The sequence below is a fragment of the Hippocampus guttulatus genome, chromosome 11 (assembly GCF_054856545.1).
Source record: "Hippocampus guttulatus isolate MCC_2025c chromosome 11, RoL_Hgut_1.0, whole genome shotgun sequence".
Classification (NCBI taxonomy): domain Eukaryota; kingdom Metazoa; phylum Chordata; class Actinopteri; order Syngnathiformes; family Syngnathidae; genus Hippocampus; species Hippocampus guttulatus.
This window is the reverse complement of record NC_141271.1, coordinates 7,805,480-7,822,703: the sequence shown is the minus strand read 5'-3', so window position 1 is coordinate 7,822,703 and position 17,224 is coordinate 7,805,480. Positions and strand designations below refer to the sequence as shown.

Sequence of the window (17,224 nt, the reverse complement as noted above, 5' to 3'; positions counted from 1 at the left end):
AATTATATTTGTAATTATTATTACATTATTATTTATTATAGTTATTTGACCTTTGCAATGAAAGGCCTGCACCAAAAGGGACAACATTAAAAACAGATCATGACAAAATAAAGCCATTGTTAAACAAGAGAGGTTTGCTGGAGCAAAGTGGAGACTGTAGTCACAGATTTTAATCTAGAATGTATACAGTACAGTACAAAGTACTCAAATTTGGGCTCTAGCATTGGAAGACACTCCTTGATTTGCTTTTTTTTTTTTTAATAGCAAAGTTATACAGAATGTATCAAACCCTTCCAACTTGATCAAATACAGTGGGTTTACAAAGTGTGTCACAGTTGTGAAAGGTTGAAATAAAAAGCAGAGCTTTTCACAAAAGACGAAGGAATCTCTCATGTTACTACATCAGAATGGCATAACAAAAACAACAAATGAGACTCAAATTGAAATATACAACATATACATTTTTTGTAAACAAACTTGGTTTCAATAGATAATACTCTGTTTACAAGTGGCCCCATCGGGGAAAAATATTGTTATCTAAAATATACCTAATCTGCTCATCTTAAACTGTTAACAACAACAACAACCAGCAGTTTGTGGTTCATTGTGGTTTAAACTGGGCTCTCCATGGCAACAACTGCGAAGGGTGTCAAAACCAACGAGACACCACAGCTGTTGAATGCGGCCATTGTCTTTGTAAAGGTAGCAATTAATTCACTGCCGGGGTGTCAAAGAGGTCAAATTGGTTGTTTGTGGTTGTTCACTGTCGTGTGCCAGGCGGCAAGGTGAGGTTGGCCATCAGCTCGTGGACAGACGCAAATATGGTGCACTCCCCTGGACAGGAAGGAAACACACATGAGAAAAGTACAAACATGAGGTTTTAAACAATCAATATTTATCCCAACTGGAATTGTCCAATTATTTATGACACTGTACTGTATGTCTGATAAAAAATAAACCAAATAAAACTAATGCTGATTAGCTAATCTGAGTCTGTCTGATGCATGTAGCTCAAAATCAGGGGTGAATTTAGCAATTCAATGATTTAAAAGTTGGTAAAGATCAATGCCTATGGGCATTTGTTTTAATAAACTATGTAAACATAACCCTGGTCAACACATTTTTATTAAATGTTTAAATCAGAAATTCAAGTAAACAGTTCCGGGTGTAAGCCGCCTGAGGACAACTGGGATAGGCTCCAGCATGACCACAACCCTCGGGGGATAAGCAGTTTGGCTAATGGATGGATGGTTTGAATTATGTTAATATAAAATATCAATGCATTCTACGATTCTAATCGGAAACACTTTTACCTTGCTACTCACAGCTCAGTAGTATAAGCTGTTCAAGAAAGTTTGGCTCAAAAGTGCACACAGTAATTTGTTATGTTTTGGGTGTTAAAGCTGTCCATAAACAGCTGTTGAGGTGGGTTTTTGATGAAATAATTTGCTATTAAACAGAGTTCTGGACAAAAACATCATGTCTTTGTCAGTATTGGGAGGTGGTCTCACCCTGTCTGGCAGGGTGCATCTCATTGAACCTTTTCAGCATGTTGGAAACCATGAGAGCCGCCGCTCCAGAGGAGCTGTGCTGCCGGGGGATGTCAGCCTGCTGGGTGATGCCCGACGCCATGTCGTACACAATGGGGACAATGATGCTCACGGGCTCCTGGGGCACGGGCACGCGCTGCGTCAGCTGCAACTGTAGAAGGTGCCAAAACACAGCATAAGGTTTTAAATGATGCTGGCAGAACACGTGTGATGACGTGAACTTACAAAGAAGAGCATCTTGGACTTCAGCACCACAGCAATGGTCCCAGGGGGGGCAATAGGTGGAGCGCTGGGAGGTATGGTAAGGCAGAACTGGACGTTCCACTTCAGCTGGCCAGCTTGGTCTGGGAACTACAAGAGCAAGATTATATTATATTCTCAACAGTAAATATCTGATTGCTTTGGTCCTCCATGAAAACAGACTGATCATCTTTGTGTTGAATCAAAATAAAACATTTGCTTACGAATAAAGTCAGTAAAATGTAGTCTTTAACACACACAACTGATGAACTCAAGGGATGTTTTGACTTAGATTTCTCTGCCTTTTATGTGACACTTGTTCCAAAGTAAGCAGTTTCAACAAGGGGTTGTTAAGCGAGCAAGGTGAGAGAAGAGAAGATTATGAAAAGGAAATTACATTCAGGAAATGGACAAACATTCAGAACAGCAAAATTGGCACCACCACTTGTGATCTTAGTTTACTGGGCTTGTTTGGATATTTTTTTATTTTCAGAGTGGTTAATTTCTTTTTACATCTAAATTTCAACAATATGCAAGTATGTCTTATTTTTACACTTTACTGACAGAATCTTAAAATGTAACTCATTTCCGTTGAGGAATTTTCTTTCAAATTCAAAATTCTTTGTAAATTTAAAATCAGTGGCTAACCCCTGGGGGATGCTTTTAAGAGTCTAAAATGTAAAAATTGTACAACAACCAACCAGTTCGAGCTTCATGATGCGGACACAGTCCCTGAGGATGTGCGTAGGCGCACCCAAAAGCTTTGTGAAGGCATTCAACGTGTTGTACTTGAAGGGGGGGCCAGCAACCTTGAAAAGAGGACATGACATGAGGCATCATTAAAAATCAACACGTCACAGCTTACAGCTTGTCCAGACACACTTGAGTCAGGACAGCAAAACTTGTTTTTGTATACAACTTCCAGATTGTGATTGTTGTGAGCTACACCAGCATTTTTTGAATGATTGGGTTGCATCATTCCATTGTTTTAAGAACAAGGAGTGGGGGGAGAGAAATCACATACAACACAAATCTGTCAGATCTCATAAACTCAGGAGTTATATTTTTGTGTGGGGTTTAATATATATACTGTATGTATATATTCCTTGGAGTGAACTTTTCATATTTTTAGCTATTAAAATTGAAAGCTGTCAATTTAGCTCTCTTCAATTGCAAGAACACTGATAACCATGGGACGGTACATACCCGTGTCTCAAAGAACTTCTCCAGCACCTGAAGTTCCTCCTGGGACCAGGGTCCCGCATTCTCCGGAGTGACCTTGAGTTGGAGAGTCTGGTAGTTCTTTGGGTTAAGAGCCACGCGACACTTGAGCACATCTGTTTTGAACATGATCACGCCAGGCTCGTTGGAGTTCACGATGGATAGCTGCATAGGATGGAAGCGTTGAGTGGAGGCACTGAACAAAAATACAGTTTTTTAAATAATCCTTAAACGTCATTGACTCACATTGGCTTCCTGCTGAATGATTCGCTGTAGGTGCCGCCTCATGATGACCGAACCTAGGAAGCGCTCTAGTGGTGAGCAGAGGTAGCTGCCTGCCAGGCCCGGCACCAGGCATGGGGTAGGCGAGGGCAGCAGAAGTACGTGCAGGGCATTGTGGGTGAGGATGGTGGGGATGGAGGCGGCCCAAGGACGCTGAGGTAGCTTGCGAGGCGGAGGCATACTGGTGGGCATGATTTGGGAACCTACATGAACGAATCCAAAGGATCACGACACGAGCTGTATTTGTCAAGATTTTCACCACTTAGATGAATTTAAAGGAGAAACTACAGTGAAAACTCCAGTTGAACACAATTCATGACATTTTACATTACACTTACAAGATTTTACATTTTACGTTATACTTAAAAAAAGAAATTCTCACCATTTGAAATATAGTAACAGGAGACAATGCAGGAAACGTAGATTTTAAGGTGCCGTATTTTCACAACTATAGGGCGCACTTGAAATTATAAATTGACGGAGCACCTAATAATGCGGGGCACCTAATCTAATGCATCGAGTTCCAAAATCTGTGAATGTTGCAGTGTGACTTCGATGAGCGCTCTGCTTGACAATCTGATGTTATGCAGACACACTGTTTATATGGAAGACATGCGGAGGTCCAAGAGGAAGGTGGGCGTGAAAGAGGACACTAAAGTGGTAGGTGGATATAATTTCAGTACGTGCGTTGGGCAAAACAACTTTGGACCCCGGAAAATGTCACCTATGATGAGACACGCCGACAAAGCACAGTTCAAACTTCGAGCGATCAGTTAAACGGAGGAACAATTGAGCAGCCGCGAGAGAAGTTCAGATGAACGAATCCATTGTTCGCTAGTGGCGGAAGCAGGAGAACGAGCTTCGCCAAGTCAAGAAGACGAAGCCGAGTTCATGCGGAAACAAGGTGAGGTTGCCCAAGTTGGAAATCCAACTCGAGCAATGGATTCACGGTCAAAGAATAGCCAGGAAAAGCGTCTCTACAGTCACCCCCCCCCCCCCCCCCCATCATCCTTCTGATAAAGTAAACCCTGCTTGTTTGACTTGTGAGTCATTATATATATTTTGGTGGAACTCTAAATTGTTTGACTTTTGGCCATTCTATTTTAAAAGGCCATTATAAGGTCTTCAAATGAATATCAAACACATTTGTAGGCTCAACTAGCATGTGCTAGAACAATTGATGGTGTCATAGACATTTTAGCGATTGAGAAGTTTTTCTTGTCCTTTGTTTTAAAAAAAAAAAGCTCATTAAATAGGGGAATTGAGGAACAGGGTATTGACATACAGAGAGGAAGAGAGAACTGGAGTTCCTCCTAAATATTAAATAAGAAAGTTGATAAAATATAAAATTGGATCATGTTCGTGAGATAAAACACATGACATCATACCAAAGAATAAAAGATCCCCCAAATACTGTTTTGTAACAACAATAGCATAAAGGTTTATTTTCTTGTACAAAGGTCATGTATGTGTGGTGTTTGGAGAAAGGGATTTACCAGTTCCAGCACGCGGAGAGTGAGGGTCAGGAATTGGTGAGTGCAGTGATGGGTTCCCAGGGGACATGCCATGGATCCTTGCCCCAGGAGAAGGACCTGAGACCTGGGGTGAACCTGGCCACTGACCCCTGTGACTTGGAGACACCATAGCGTAGGGAGAGCTGGGGTCCAAAGCACCTGGTGTGAGGGAGAGTGGTCTTGATAAGCATAAAAATAACCCCAAATAAATACAAAACTCTGTGCCTGCTCCTTTGAAGCCATGTTTTTATTTTCCCGTACGCCAACTAAACAACAGCTCGGCAAGGGAAGTTGGTGTTCAGGCAACTTAGAGGCCCCCAGAACCGTGCCCGTCTTACCGTGGGGGCTGGCAAAGCTTGTCTGACCCATGGCTATGCCCAGAGAAGATGGAGACGGGGTGGGGCCGAAAGGAGAAGGGGCCCTCAATGCTCCGCTAGGGGAGCCAGAGGAATGGATGTTCCCTGCACATACATACACCACATCTCATCAGACTGAGCAAGTCTCTGTCGCTCTCTCTCTCTCCGACGCGCGCGCGCGCACACACACACACACACACACACACACACACACACACACACACACACACACACACACACACACACACACACACACACACACACACACACACACACACACACACACACACACACACACACACACACACACACACACACACACACACACACACACACACACACACACACACACACACACACACACACACACACACACACACACACACACTCTTTCACCCTCAAGTGCACATGCTAAAGCTGGGCAGCATGGTTGACGGGCTGAGATGGCGCAACATGTGAGGGGGCAGGACTTGAAGTGTGTGCATCTTCAAAAAATAAACAAACACATGCCAACAAAAACGGCTTCTCCTTCCCCGAAGAATGGGCATTGCTTTCTCAAGGCGGTCAGCATGGTTGTGACGCTACATGGCGGGCCAAAGAAGCTCGCATGAATCAAACAGTATCCATGGGCATTCTTTTCACCATATATACCTGGCGACTGCGTGGGCATCATGGATGGCGAAGGAGTGACATTCGCGTGGTAGTTTGGAGGCGGCGAGGTGAGTGGCGGGTATACACCGCCGCCAGCAGCCCTCATAGTTTGCGGCTGAGCCTGCAGCTGGCTCATGAGTGTGTCCATCATGTCCACGCCCACTGGCGACGGCGGATTGTCATCTTCATTGACTGAACGCCTGCGGGCATCCTGGTTGCTGTCTACAAACATGCTCAAGAACGTCTGAAAAGAGAATAATTAGGAACATAGTGTCTGAGCTCTTTAATAGATGTCACAGTAGATGTATATGTTTGAGGCAACCTGTACCAATAGGAGGGCTGCATGATTTGGGAAAATAATCTCATTGTGATATTTTTCCTGAGAGATTGTTTTTATTTATTTACCTGTCGGCTCTGGCTAAGGTAATGCGGAATGAAGAATCTCTATCCTTTTGATGGTCAAAGAGGATTTCTGCGCAATAGTGAAGTTTTGTAGATTGCCAATGCGGTGAGTTTTTTTTCTTTGAAATGATAAACATATGCCTTACTAGGCTCAAAATAACTTTTTTTTTTCTCTGAGGAGCAATTTTGGAAATTAATGACTTCATTTAATGAGCAATTGACTAATTTTGAGGAGCATTTTTTTGCACGTTATTCTCAAGGACCTGAAGGAAGAGTTTTAATATATATACAACATGAAGGGCTGCAACCATCAAGTATTTCAGTATTCAAGTATCTTACTGAAAATTCAATCAAATAATCATGTGTTCGGAGATCAGATGAACTACATTTTTACTGATGGGAATGTAAAAAAAAAAAGAAAAATAAAACTTAACAATCACATTTTCTGTAAGACCTCGGTTTTCTAAACAGAGTCTTCTGATAAACAGTGTGTTTGTGAAAGATTAATTAAGCAACAAAATCCACCTACGTCTCAGGGGCTGCCATTGCTATCCACTGAAAATGAAAGTCACAAACGAACCCAGAAAACATGTGTGCCGTGAATGGTCTTTACATGAGCCTTTGGCCACAAAATGCGAATTTTAACTCGCAAACTGCGATGTGAATCCACTTACTTCAAGACACGCGTTATTTCTGGAAATTTGGCTTTTCTTACAGAACTCTAGCCATGAGTATTGGTTTCTTTTGCTGTCCAGTATTTTTTGCTTATGACACGCTTCCATTGTTGCCTTTGTAGCTACATAGATCAATTCCGAGTTTTTAGACATAATAGACACTTTATTCATCTGTGAGGGAAATTAAATTATAGACCACACATTTTTATTTTTCAAATATGATGTAACAATACAGAAAATGTTTGTTATCATCATATATTATGTCTATTTGTGTCTTCAGTGTTTTGTAGTATTTTATAAGTCTCTAAGGTTTAATTTTTGATTTGCAAGTGGGGCCGGATCAAAACTTCTGGCGTCTATGGCCCAAAGGCAAAATTTATTTTATCTATCATTTTCAAGAGACACTGCCATCTAAAAAATAAATAAATGTACAAATCAATCTGAGTAACTCCACTAGAAAATACCTTGAGTCCAGGAGCCGGGTAAAAGCCCTCCACAATCTTGGTGTTGTCAAAGAGACTGTACGCTCCGTCCCTGATGGCCACTACGCCGCGGCTCCGACAGTAGATGTCGATGCAGTACATGTTGCGAAAGGCCAGGCGGATGTGTGTAGGCGACTGGGGCAGGATAGAGAAGCACTGGTAGGCAGTGTTGGTGCGCTGGGTCAGCCCCAGCATGGGCACGGTCGGTAATTTGTTGATGGCATTCAAAGGGGCCTGCGTGTCGTAAAGGACCTACAAGAACAGAACATTTACATCCTCGGAAGGAAATAAATTGTCCGAAATGATCACTTTATACTAGGGATGCTCCGATCGATCAGTGGCTGGAAATTATCGGTCGATATTCGCACAAAAGTGCAAGATCATTTCTCTTACAGCCGATCAATCACAATATATACGTATATAATTCTTCTGGTAAAGGAATGTTAAACTCTCCTTTATGGTTTCTCTATTATTACTTGTGACTAATTTAATATAATCTGTAACGGTCTCTACATTACATTATCTTTAACCAGCAAGGTATCGCTAATGGAGTCAAGCAATTGACATGGATGTCACGTACAGCCCTAGAAAGGTTTGAAGAAATGCCAGCTAGAGTCAGTACATGGCCGCATGCATGAAGTTGTGTTTACCTGCAACAGTTGAATGACATTAGGGTTCTTGTTGAACATTTCCTGCAGCTGGTGAAGGATGATGTTGTGGCAGTTTGAGCAGCCTGAGTTGGGCCCCACAGTGCCAAGGGCCAGGTGAAAGCGTTGACTGTTGGAATTCCACTGGATAGTGACGGAGCTGCCTTTTGTGGTACCGTAGCACAGAACCAATTTGCGAAAGTTGTACAGCCGAACTTCAGAAAACAGGCCCAAGTACGACGGCAAATCTGGGAGATCAAAATGAGGAGATGGTTAAAGTCCATTTAATTGCATCGGTTTATGAACTATACAGTGCTCAAATACAGGGTTTTAATCTCCACACATCTGCAACAGATTGTGGTGGCCCTTAGGGATTTCATTGTATTCAAAATGGTGATCCGCTGGCAAAAGGTCGCTGGTACCTGGCAGTGCCCGAGAGAAGTGAAGCACACATTGGTACAGCTGACTGATGGCGCTCCAGTCATTGAGAAACATTTCAACCACTTTGCGCCCACCCACAGGCTCTGACAGGGGGTTCTCATAGGTGAGGTAAACGTGCCGCGTGGAGGCTGCCAAAGACAAGATTTGAGTTCATTGTCCAGTGTGCAAATGACACGATGCAGAAAAAAAAAAGAGTCTGTGATGGGTACATTGCTCCTTGCTGTTGGTGCTGTTAAGGGGGCAGTTGGCCAGCACCAGCTCGGCCACCCATGTCCGGTTGTTCCTGCCCTGCAAGCGGAAGGTGCAGTCCAGGAGGGAACGCTCCAAAGCTCTTCTGGTCTCCTCTCCGACACCTTTGCAAGGAGGGATCCTAGAAGAACATCACATTTATGCTTACGTGATAACCAAACAGTATGTACTGTTCCTATATATGGACAAAGGTATTCAGACACACCTGTTACTTCATCAATCTGTGGTTTTGTTAGACCGCTTAGGCCTGCCAAACAGCGAACATCGCAGCCAGATGCAATGTCAGGGAATCATTGCCAAAAGAATTACAGTTGCCGACTATTCGCTGCACAGAAAGCGATTACGTACTACACATGGATCGAAGTGCTGAAACTGCAATCCAGCATCCTGTTTTGAGGCTCCACATCCAATATATTGTGTTGTTTTCAATTATTTTACATTGAACCACAAAACCATGGTACGATTGTCACGGAAAAAGCAGACTGCAGCAAAGAAGGGGTTGTAGATATTGTGAGAGGCTGTTGGCAACGATCGCTTTCCCCACCCAGAAACATTTAAACAGGGCTTTTGCACTATCTTGTGGAACCTTAAGAGCATTTTAAAAAACTGCACAAAAGATAAATTGGGGAATTTCTCAGTGAATAAAGAAATCACAAAAAACAAACAGGTGAATGTGCAAATAATGAACCGCAATTAGGCAGCAGATGACTGTGCATGCATGTATGCATGTTATGTGTGGTCGTATTACTTAAGCAGCCGGATGGCGTGACTGCTGCCGTCTCCTTCTACTTGAACACCCTGGTTGGGAATCTCCATGTTGGACAGCTGCAACATAACAGACAAGACGAGTGCCGCCAACAAAAATGAGTTTAACGGAGCAAGGCGCATGAATGGAACGGAGGAATAATTCGAGCTGTGACTCACTTCAGTTCTGAGGCCAACAAAAGGCATGTTGGTGTCACACATGGCCACTAGGTGCGCCAACTCCTTGTTGAAGGCACTCATCTCCCCTGACCGCTTGGGCTTCTTTGGCTCTGTCTCTGCCTGCTCTCCAGTCATCTACAGAGACAATGACAGGAAGCCTATCATTATGACTATAATAAAGCTATACTACAAAATAAACAATTTATTTTCTAGCAATGCTTTGCTAACTCCAGACCTGGTATGACCAGTTTACAATATAATTATTTACACTATAATTGTGTGCTTGTTTTTTTTTTGTTTTGTTTTTTATAGACAATGCATACATACATAAATTAAAACATTTCCTATTCTCCTTTAAACGAGGTTAGCCTCTTTTTTTAAGCTTTACGGTGGTTAAAAGTATTCTGCCACCAGGCTTAGCCTCACATTACATTTTTTCATGAATGCTCTTTTCTTTCTTTTTCCACTTGTACGAAATTAAGAATTGTAATGGGCTACATGGACGCACCATTTCACCATTTGTGCTACAGAGGCATGAGAATTTCCGGTATCAAACTATTTAAAATATAGTTTAAATGACGTATCACATTATTTGCTCCAGTTTGCCAAGTGCGCGTGAATCGATCAAAGCATTTAATGAGCCATTTGCTGTACATGCAGGTCCTTGTCAACACAGACTTATTTATACACCTAGAAATACATCATGAACTGCCTTGCATTGAGTCCATTGTTATTTACAAAAATGGCTGTGCTTTTGATGAAGGTTTCATTGTTACACACATTGTTGTTCTTTGTTGGTGGTCGGAGGAGCAGGCTTCGCAACTATGCATTACATTGCACTTCTGTGTCAATTAAAAATTTTTAACGGACATTATACCATTTTATTTCCAAAAGTATACATTTCAATGCTAAGTATTATCCACACCAAATTTCCATTACCTTTCAGAAACTTTAGAGAATGTTTAATTTGTCAATAATTTTTTAAGTACGTGGAAATTAAATTTCCATTTCCATTCAAAGTTTTTCATGACCATACGAACATTGGTTTAAACTTCGACAAGCATTGAGATTATATTACCATGTTACTTAAAATATAGCCTGTTAAGTTCAATAATGGGAAATAGAGTACGATGCAAACAAAAGGAAGTTAAACGAGCGTTGTGGAACAGATTGTGTTTTACCTAATGGGTTCTGCTGTAGTTGCACAAAAACAAACAAAATGCCAAGGCTTACCTTTCTTTTAGAGACAGGCCGGTGCGCTCGTGTCGACGTGGTGTCTTGGACGATGTGTGCAAGGTTGGGCTTGAAATGCTGCAGGAGCTGCGCGCACATGGGCCCGTCGTCACCTTCCAGCTGAGTCACAAACAGGAAGGAGTACTTGTACTGGAGGGCTGTCGGATTGCTCGGCAAATCAACCATTTCCACCACCTAAGCAACAAGTCAGAGAAAGGATGAACCATGCAGAAAATGGAGTGAGACGTCGAATGTTTATTCCTATTGTGCCAAGGAGGAGAGAGACTCACAATGTAGTACTGCGGAAGACGCGTAAGCTTGATGAAGAGCTTGTTCTTGCTCAAGTTTCCCACAGGGTGTGAAGCAGTGTTGGAGAGGTGAAGGACATCGGTACACACAGTGGGAAGGTGCTTCACCGACTGCCTGCAGCGCTGCTCACCCAGCCAGAATCTGTCAACAAGGGGGGGGGGGGGGGGGGTGAAGACATTCTTTTTTTTACATCCTGAACAATCTTTACACATTCTTGATCAGACTGTAAGTTGTCTTGACAACTATTCGGTCCGTTTTGACAAACTAGAATCAGACATCAGACTTGACAAATTAAGTGCCACTGCTCTCTTTAAGGTGCAGATATTCACTGTCTCCTTTGTGACGGCAGACTTACCTGAGTTGCTGAAGCCATGACAGGATGCGCTTCATGTCGTCGTTGATAGTCTTCTCAATGTCGTCCAACATTGATTGATCTAATGGAAGAAAGCGCAGCCATTTTAGAACCACACATGAATGTGAAAGATCCTAATGGCTTCCACTCACCTAATCCATACAGCATGGGCTGCAACATGCCAGAATGCAAGTCAACAAAGATATGTAGGCACTCTGAGCGACCGCACGGCTCCAGTATGGGAATGACGAGAGTGGGAAGAGCGGTTTCAATGAATGCTGAAGTTGAGAGGCAAAAACACACTTTCAGTAACTCTTCTCTGCTTTTCAGATGATAGTAATGGTATTCATTCAATAAATATTGCTGCAATGAAGGAGCAACAGTCGCGCATCTCTTTTGTTCCATTTAAATTTGTACGTGGCTGCTCCATAAAGGGACCTGCACTTTAAAGGAGGGTGTATGTGAGGTCTGCCTGGCTGTCTTAATAAAAAAATTGGAGTTGAATACATACAAGAGTCGCTAGGATTGTTGCCTTTGAGAATAGCCTTCAGCTCCAGCAACCTCTGGTGGGAACGGGCGTGAACGCTGTCGATCAAAAGCTTCTCCACGGACAAATGGTCAATCTAAAAGATGGTGGGGGGCAAGTAGAAATGAATTTCGGACACACACACTGTCAACTTACAACTCGTGCAACTTACTTTCATTGCTCTCTCCATCAATTTGGAGTCACACGCAGGTAGAGGGGGCTCATGGAAAATCTGCAGCGGCTTCGATCCATCTGATTCATCAATCTTGATGGTGACTTTATGAACAGAGGCCGTACCGGTTTTCCTTCCAAGCACCTGTTGGCTGCGGTCAACAAAAGAGCGCATATGTAAGCTTTGGTGACTTTACTCTAACGCTTTTTTTGGTGTGCCACCAAGACAGACTGTGTTGAAATTAAGGCTGTTATTGTTAATGAAAACTAATGAAATAAAAAATAATTAAAGAACTTTTTTTGATTGACTCCCCCTTTCATGTCCCTTGTAAAATGAATGGAAGGGTGAGTTAATCAAATCAAAGACTATTTGTAAGAAACGTATTGAGTATGGCGGGTGTTCATGGCGAATAAATGGTCCTCTTAATATGTGTCAAGTCACTTTAAAGGCTTACTTCCAGACAGAGAGGGTAAGGTATTTTGCTGGCATGTATCGCTCCTCCTGCACCAGGTCCCCCCAACGCTCCCTGATAAGCATTAAAGTCTGCGAGTGGAGAACCTCCAGCTGCAGCGAGAGACAGAAGGAGTCTGGAGACAATGCAGTTAAAGAAGACGTGTGGGAAAGAACCAAATCCTCGTGATTTGTCACACACATTCCCCCATCAGTATTCAACACACACACTCAGGCACATATCCTTCATCCCAACACTGGTAAAAAAGAGCCGTTGTCCGCCACACAGTCTGCTCTTTGATGTGATGAGATGCACCGGTTGTGCTGATGTAGGAAAGGCACAGCAAAGATGCACTAATTAGCATCGACGAGCACTGGTATGCAGTACTCTAAAAACAAATAAAAGGACTTCCTTTTTTTTTTTTTTTATATTTCCCCATTATAACACATTTGTTCCATCAACGCAAGGTGCATGTGTCCAACGAGCAAGCTAGTTTGATTGTGCAAATTGATCCTAATCTTGAGGAGAATTAAGCAGAGACTTATGACTAGCATTTCCACTGCAATGTAGCAAGGTAGTTGCAGATATGTATGACGTGACACACACACACACACACACATACACACACGCACAACAAAAGGATACGCAAGCAGTTGTACATGTCCTGTAGTGGTTTCTCATCCGCACACAGACGTGCTTGCACCAGCTCGTGGATATAGTTCACCTGTAGGCTGTGCACCAAGGCTCGGCCATCTGTTGTCAGAAGAAAATGATGGAAAAAAACCATAAGCAAAATACAGCACGCTGCATCAAGCCTTACCCCCAGTTTCCTTGTCCTCCACCAGAATATCCAGCTTCAGTAGCCTCCAGGGAATATCCGGGTCATCGCCCATCACTGTCAACGTGGCCTCAAACTCTCCCTCCACTCGAAACTTCACACGGCCATTAGCTGCATGTGCAAACATGCATGTAAATGAATAATCAAAGGAAATAAAAACCCTGACATGATTGAGGATGCTTACCGACTGTCAGGTTAGCTAATTGCGGGGGCAAGTCTGTGGTGACGAGGCGGTGTCGCAGGATCTGATTCAGTTGGTTCAGGGTGGTCACTTTCTCAACTTTAGTGATGGGATCAGGCGGAATGATTTTATCCTATCCAAAAAAAGAGCAAAGAATATTTTCTCATACAAGAAATGCTAAATTTAAACTGACATGTATATTTGTGTTTGAAAATGCCCTTGGAAAATGTTTCTCGACAAGAAAATATTTTGCTGCTACCACCATGTGAATTTAAATAAATATAAAATATTGATTATATGAACAAAAGGAAACCAACTGGTCATTCATTATTAGGTGAATGATTTTTTTTGTACTCATAATTCTATTTTATATTATACGTTGGATGTTATTTTATCGAAATAGTTGATTATTCGACAGAATTTTCAGTAGGCTATTCGAATACTAAAACATTTGACAGTTGCAGCCGAACAATTCTCCCGTTATATTGTCATATTTTTTGTTGTTTCGTAAAAGCATTGCTTCATGTCCCTGAGATTAACCTGCAATAAATGACTCCTACAAATCACAAAATTGCTCCTCAAATGAAGTTATTGATTCGCAAAACTGCTCTTCAAAGAAAGTTATTTTGAGCCTTGTTGAATGCAAAGTTGCAGACTTACACGTATGCAGGTGGGCAAGCGTGGGTAGGAACCCGTTGTGAGGACATCGATGGCAAAGGGGATAGCGAAGCTGGGCAGGCGTGCATGCACCAGGGCGTCTCGAGCGAGTGATGCTAGCCGGTCCGCGGTGTCCACAAACAAGATGGTCTGCTGATCCAAGAAGCTGGAGATCATCTGTCACAGTGGGTATCACCAGTCAAAGTGTGAAAATAATACAATTCAATGGATACATTTTAGAAATTCTTTATATAAACTTACGGCACATTTCTCCACCTTCCCTGCATTGCTTGCCCACTTTACCAGGGCCAAGAGGCGCACAAACAGCTGCCGGGTACGACTCGCAAACTGGACAATCTCGATTTTCCTTTAATTGAAGTATTAATTAAAAACTGATATTAATATCAATGAATCTGATAGCCTGAATAAAAAAATAAAAACACTCAACATACCTCTCCATGTCAGTTTTCCTTGGAAGCCTATGAAAAACAGAATATGACAACTCTATTACATCCAGTGTAATGTGTCTTTGAGAGAAACTAGCTTATGAAGAAGTGACAGTGATCTTCAGACACAAAATTAGGTACACTTGCATAATCTAAAGCGATCCAATACAAGAGCTTTGTCCAAAATGCCTCAGATGTGCATTCACCCACTATTGGCACCGGATATGTGTAAGCGGTGGCGCTTTACAGGCAGCAAGCCAATGTTATGGATCAAGTTCATTTTGAAATAATGTCTAATTTTTTAATACTGGGATATACATTTTTAAAACATTTAAATAAGATTTATCCAAAAATCCTTTACACAAAAATAGTTTACATTGCAAAAAAGAGTACATAGATGTTACGATGACAATGCAAAATTTGAATAAAAGCAAAGTGAGGATATTTTCTTCCCTTTTTAACAGGACGTATTTACCTTTTCAAATTTAAATAATCCAATCAGAAATGCTCCAATTACAATTTCTTTACCTGTTCACTCACCATTACTGTTAACTTCAACTAATACCATAATAAAAAATATCAAGCCAGATCACTAGGCCCTCAGTTTCTATTTGAAGCAGTTCAGTCTCAAGCAAAAATATGGGAAAAATGTGTAATTGTCGTATTTTTCATGCACTTTATATTTGCAGTGTATCTTATTTTGAAGGAACGTCTAAGCGTTACCATAGCGACCAGAGAATGTTGCAGCCAGATAGGGCGTTCCTTGTGTCATGATTCGTGTTTATTATTATGTTTAGAAAATACTGCTGTTTTTATGCAGGTCATATCATCGTATTTACTTGTATGCCGGTATTTGAAAATATTGTATGCATTGGGGCACAAAAGGTTGGAGACCGCTGCCCGAGATAGTACTGTGCCTTCTTGATATTGAAAAATGGCCAATATATTTTTGTAGAAAACAGCCCCCACGGAGCCACCAAGATGACAGCCAATGTTTAGGGTCTATTCGTGTTAACATATATCATATCATATTTTTATAAATAAATGTCATGGGTATTTTTAATGGAGTTCAGCTTCAAACAATCACGTCATCACCCCGGTGGTCTTGCTCATTATTATGGCACACACAGGAAGCCCGCTAACCTGTTTTGCTGGTTTGGTGATCTTCCACAACTACAGTACTAACTGGCCTTATAAAGACTAATTTGAAATTTGATTGGTTAAAGCAGAAATCCCATTGCTAATGTAATTGGAAATGAAGGCTTTTTGACATACTTCTAAAAAAAGAAAGCCTTTACACAGCATGAGTTGTGAGTAACAGGTATACCTAATGAAGTGACCAGTGCGTGTCCACCTCTTGTTGAGATAACAAATAGGCAGTGATGTTTGCAGGTTACGCCCCTTTATTAGGTTAATTACCTTGGCATAATTTATCTGAAACACCTATTACAATTAAATCAGCAGTGTGTGGCGAGGGCTAGCATCCAGGTTATCCTAGCTTAGCTTTTCAGGCCTTCGTCGCTGCATCGACTTACAGCTCCGCCAGCAGGGTGATCTCATGGTAGGTTCTCTGCAGAAGGAAGTCGATAAGCAGACTCAGTCGTATCCCATGGGTGGCCATGGCTCCGGGTGCTGGTGGCTGAGGGCCCGAGACGACCGGGCCTCCGAGCGGCACCAGCTGCCCGTCAGCGCCGATCTGCACCGGAGCCATTTTACAATGACGACAGCGACGAGCAAGCTAGCGACGAGGTTCGGCCGGCGCTAAAACGCAAGACTGTCGGCTTGTGATGGCCAAAATCCTGGAGGAAAGTCTTAAGCCGCTAACTAACTACATTTCTCCCACCGGATGAGTGGAGTTACTTGTGCGGAAGGGTCTATAATAAACACCTACAAGTTTAAACGTGGTCGAAGAATATAGTCAATGCTGCTCGGCCGCCATCTTTGCTAATGGTGCTCGTCAGTAGTAGGCTGGTGAAGGAGAAAACCGAAACAAGAGCCTCGGGGAGTAGGAGCCATTCAAGACAGTGTATCGATTCTAGTTTGCGGTCAATTAAATACTCTAATGGTAAATTTGTGTTGATTACGTTATTCCAGAATTTGAGGACTATTTACAGTACGTACTAACGTTTTTTAAACGTATTCATTATTTTATAATTTTGCATCATGTTGCCAACACAAAAAATTGTAATAAATCATTATATGACTTGATTCGTCCACCTCCAACATCAACACTTTCTATGTAATATTGTATTTGTCATATATTTTGCTATATTTGTTGCATCCCTGTTAAGAGACTGCCAACCAATAGCAGGCTACGGAAACAAATGCAAACAACCATTAGGCTCACAGTGACACTTAAGGGCAATTTAGATTCTTCTTTAAGTAACCTAAAACACTTGTTTTTGGACTGTTGGAGGAAACCTGAG

At 42.1% G+C, this 17,224-nt stretch overlaps 1 protein-coding gene across 2 annotated transcripts; it reads right to left on the bottom strand.

Moving 5' to 3' along the window:
* Positions 1-152: 152 nt before the first annotated feature.
* Positions 153-16,746, bottom strand: med14 (mediator complex subunit 14). Of its 2 annotated transcripts, XM_086124084.1 has the most exons (29): positions 16,334-16,746; positions 14,805-14,831; positions 14,614-14,719; positions 14,356-14,529; positions 13,699-13,828; positions 13,497-13,625; positions 13,322-13,429; positions 12,680-12,812; positions 12,226-12,376; positions 12,039-12,150; positions 11,680-11,805; positions 11,531-11,609; positions 11,157-11,316; positions 10,867-11,061; positions 9,634-9,768; positions 9,458-9,534; positions 8,670-8,830; positions 8,442-8,588; positions 8,023-8,267; positions 7,355-7,624; positions 5,815-6,058; positions 5,146-5,268; positions 4,790-4,966; positions 3,258-3,496; positions 2,997-3,176; positions 2,492-2,599; positions 1,776-1,901; positions 1,512-1,701; positions 153-834 (listed from the first exon to the last, which is right to left on the bottom strand). In XM_086124084.1, the coding sequence occupies exons 1-29, from the start codon at positions 16,507-16,509 to the stop codon at positions 761-763; spliced, it is 4,302 nt and encodes a 1,433-aa protein (XP_085980210.1). In that variant the 5' UTR covers positions 16,510-16,746; the 3' UTR covers positions 153-760. The 2 variants fall into 2 exon arrangements, with proteins under 2 accessions (XP_085980210.1, XP_085980212.1); XM_086124086.1 differs by lacking the exon at positions 5,146-5,268.
* Positions 16,747-17,224: the final 478 nt, after the last annotated feature.

Excerpts from the sequence above, each read along its gene's own strand:
- med14 (XM_086124084.1), bottom strand. The coding sequence starts at position 16,509 with ATGGCTCCGGTGCAGATCGGCGCTGACGGGCAGCTGGTGCCGCTCGGA. Across the intron at positions 11,806-12,038 it reads CAACAATCCTAGCGACTCTT|CATTCATTGAAACCGCTCTT; the intron begins GTATGTATTCAA and ends TCTCAACTTCAG. Across the intron at positions 9,535-9,633 it reads TTGTTGGCCTCAGAACTGAA|CTGTCCAACATGGAGATTCC; the intron begins GTGAGTCACAGC and ends GTTATGTTGCAG.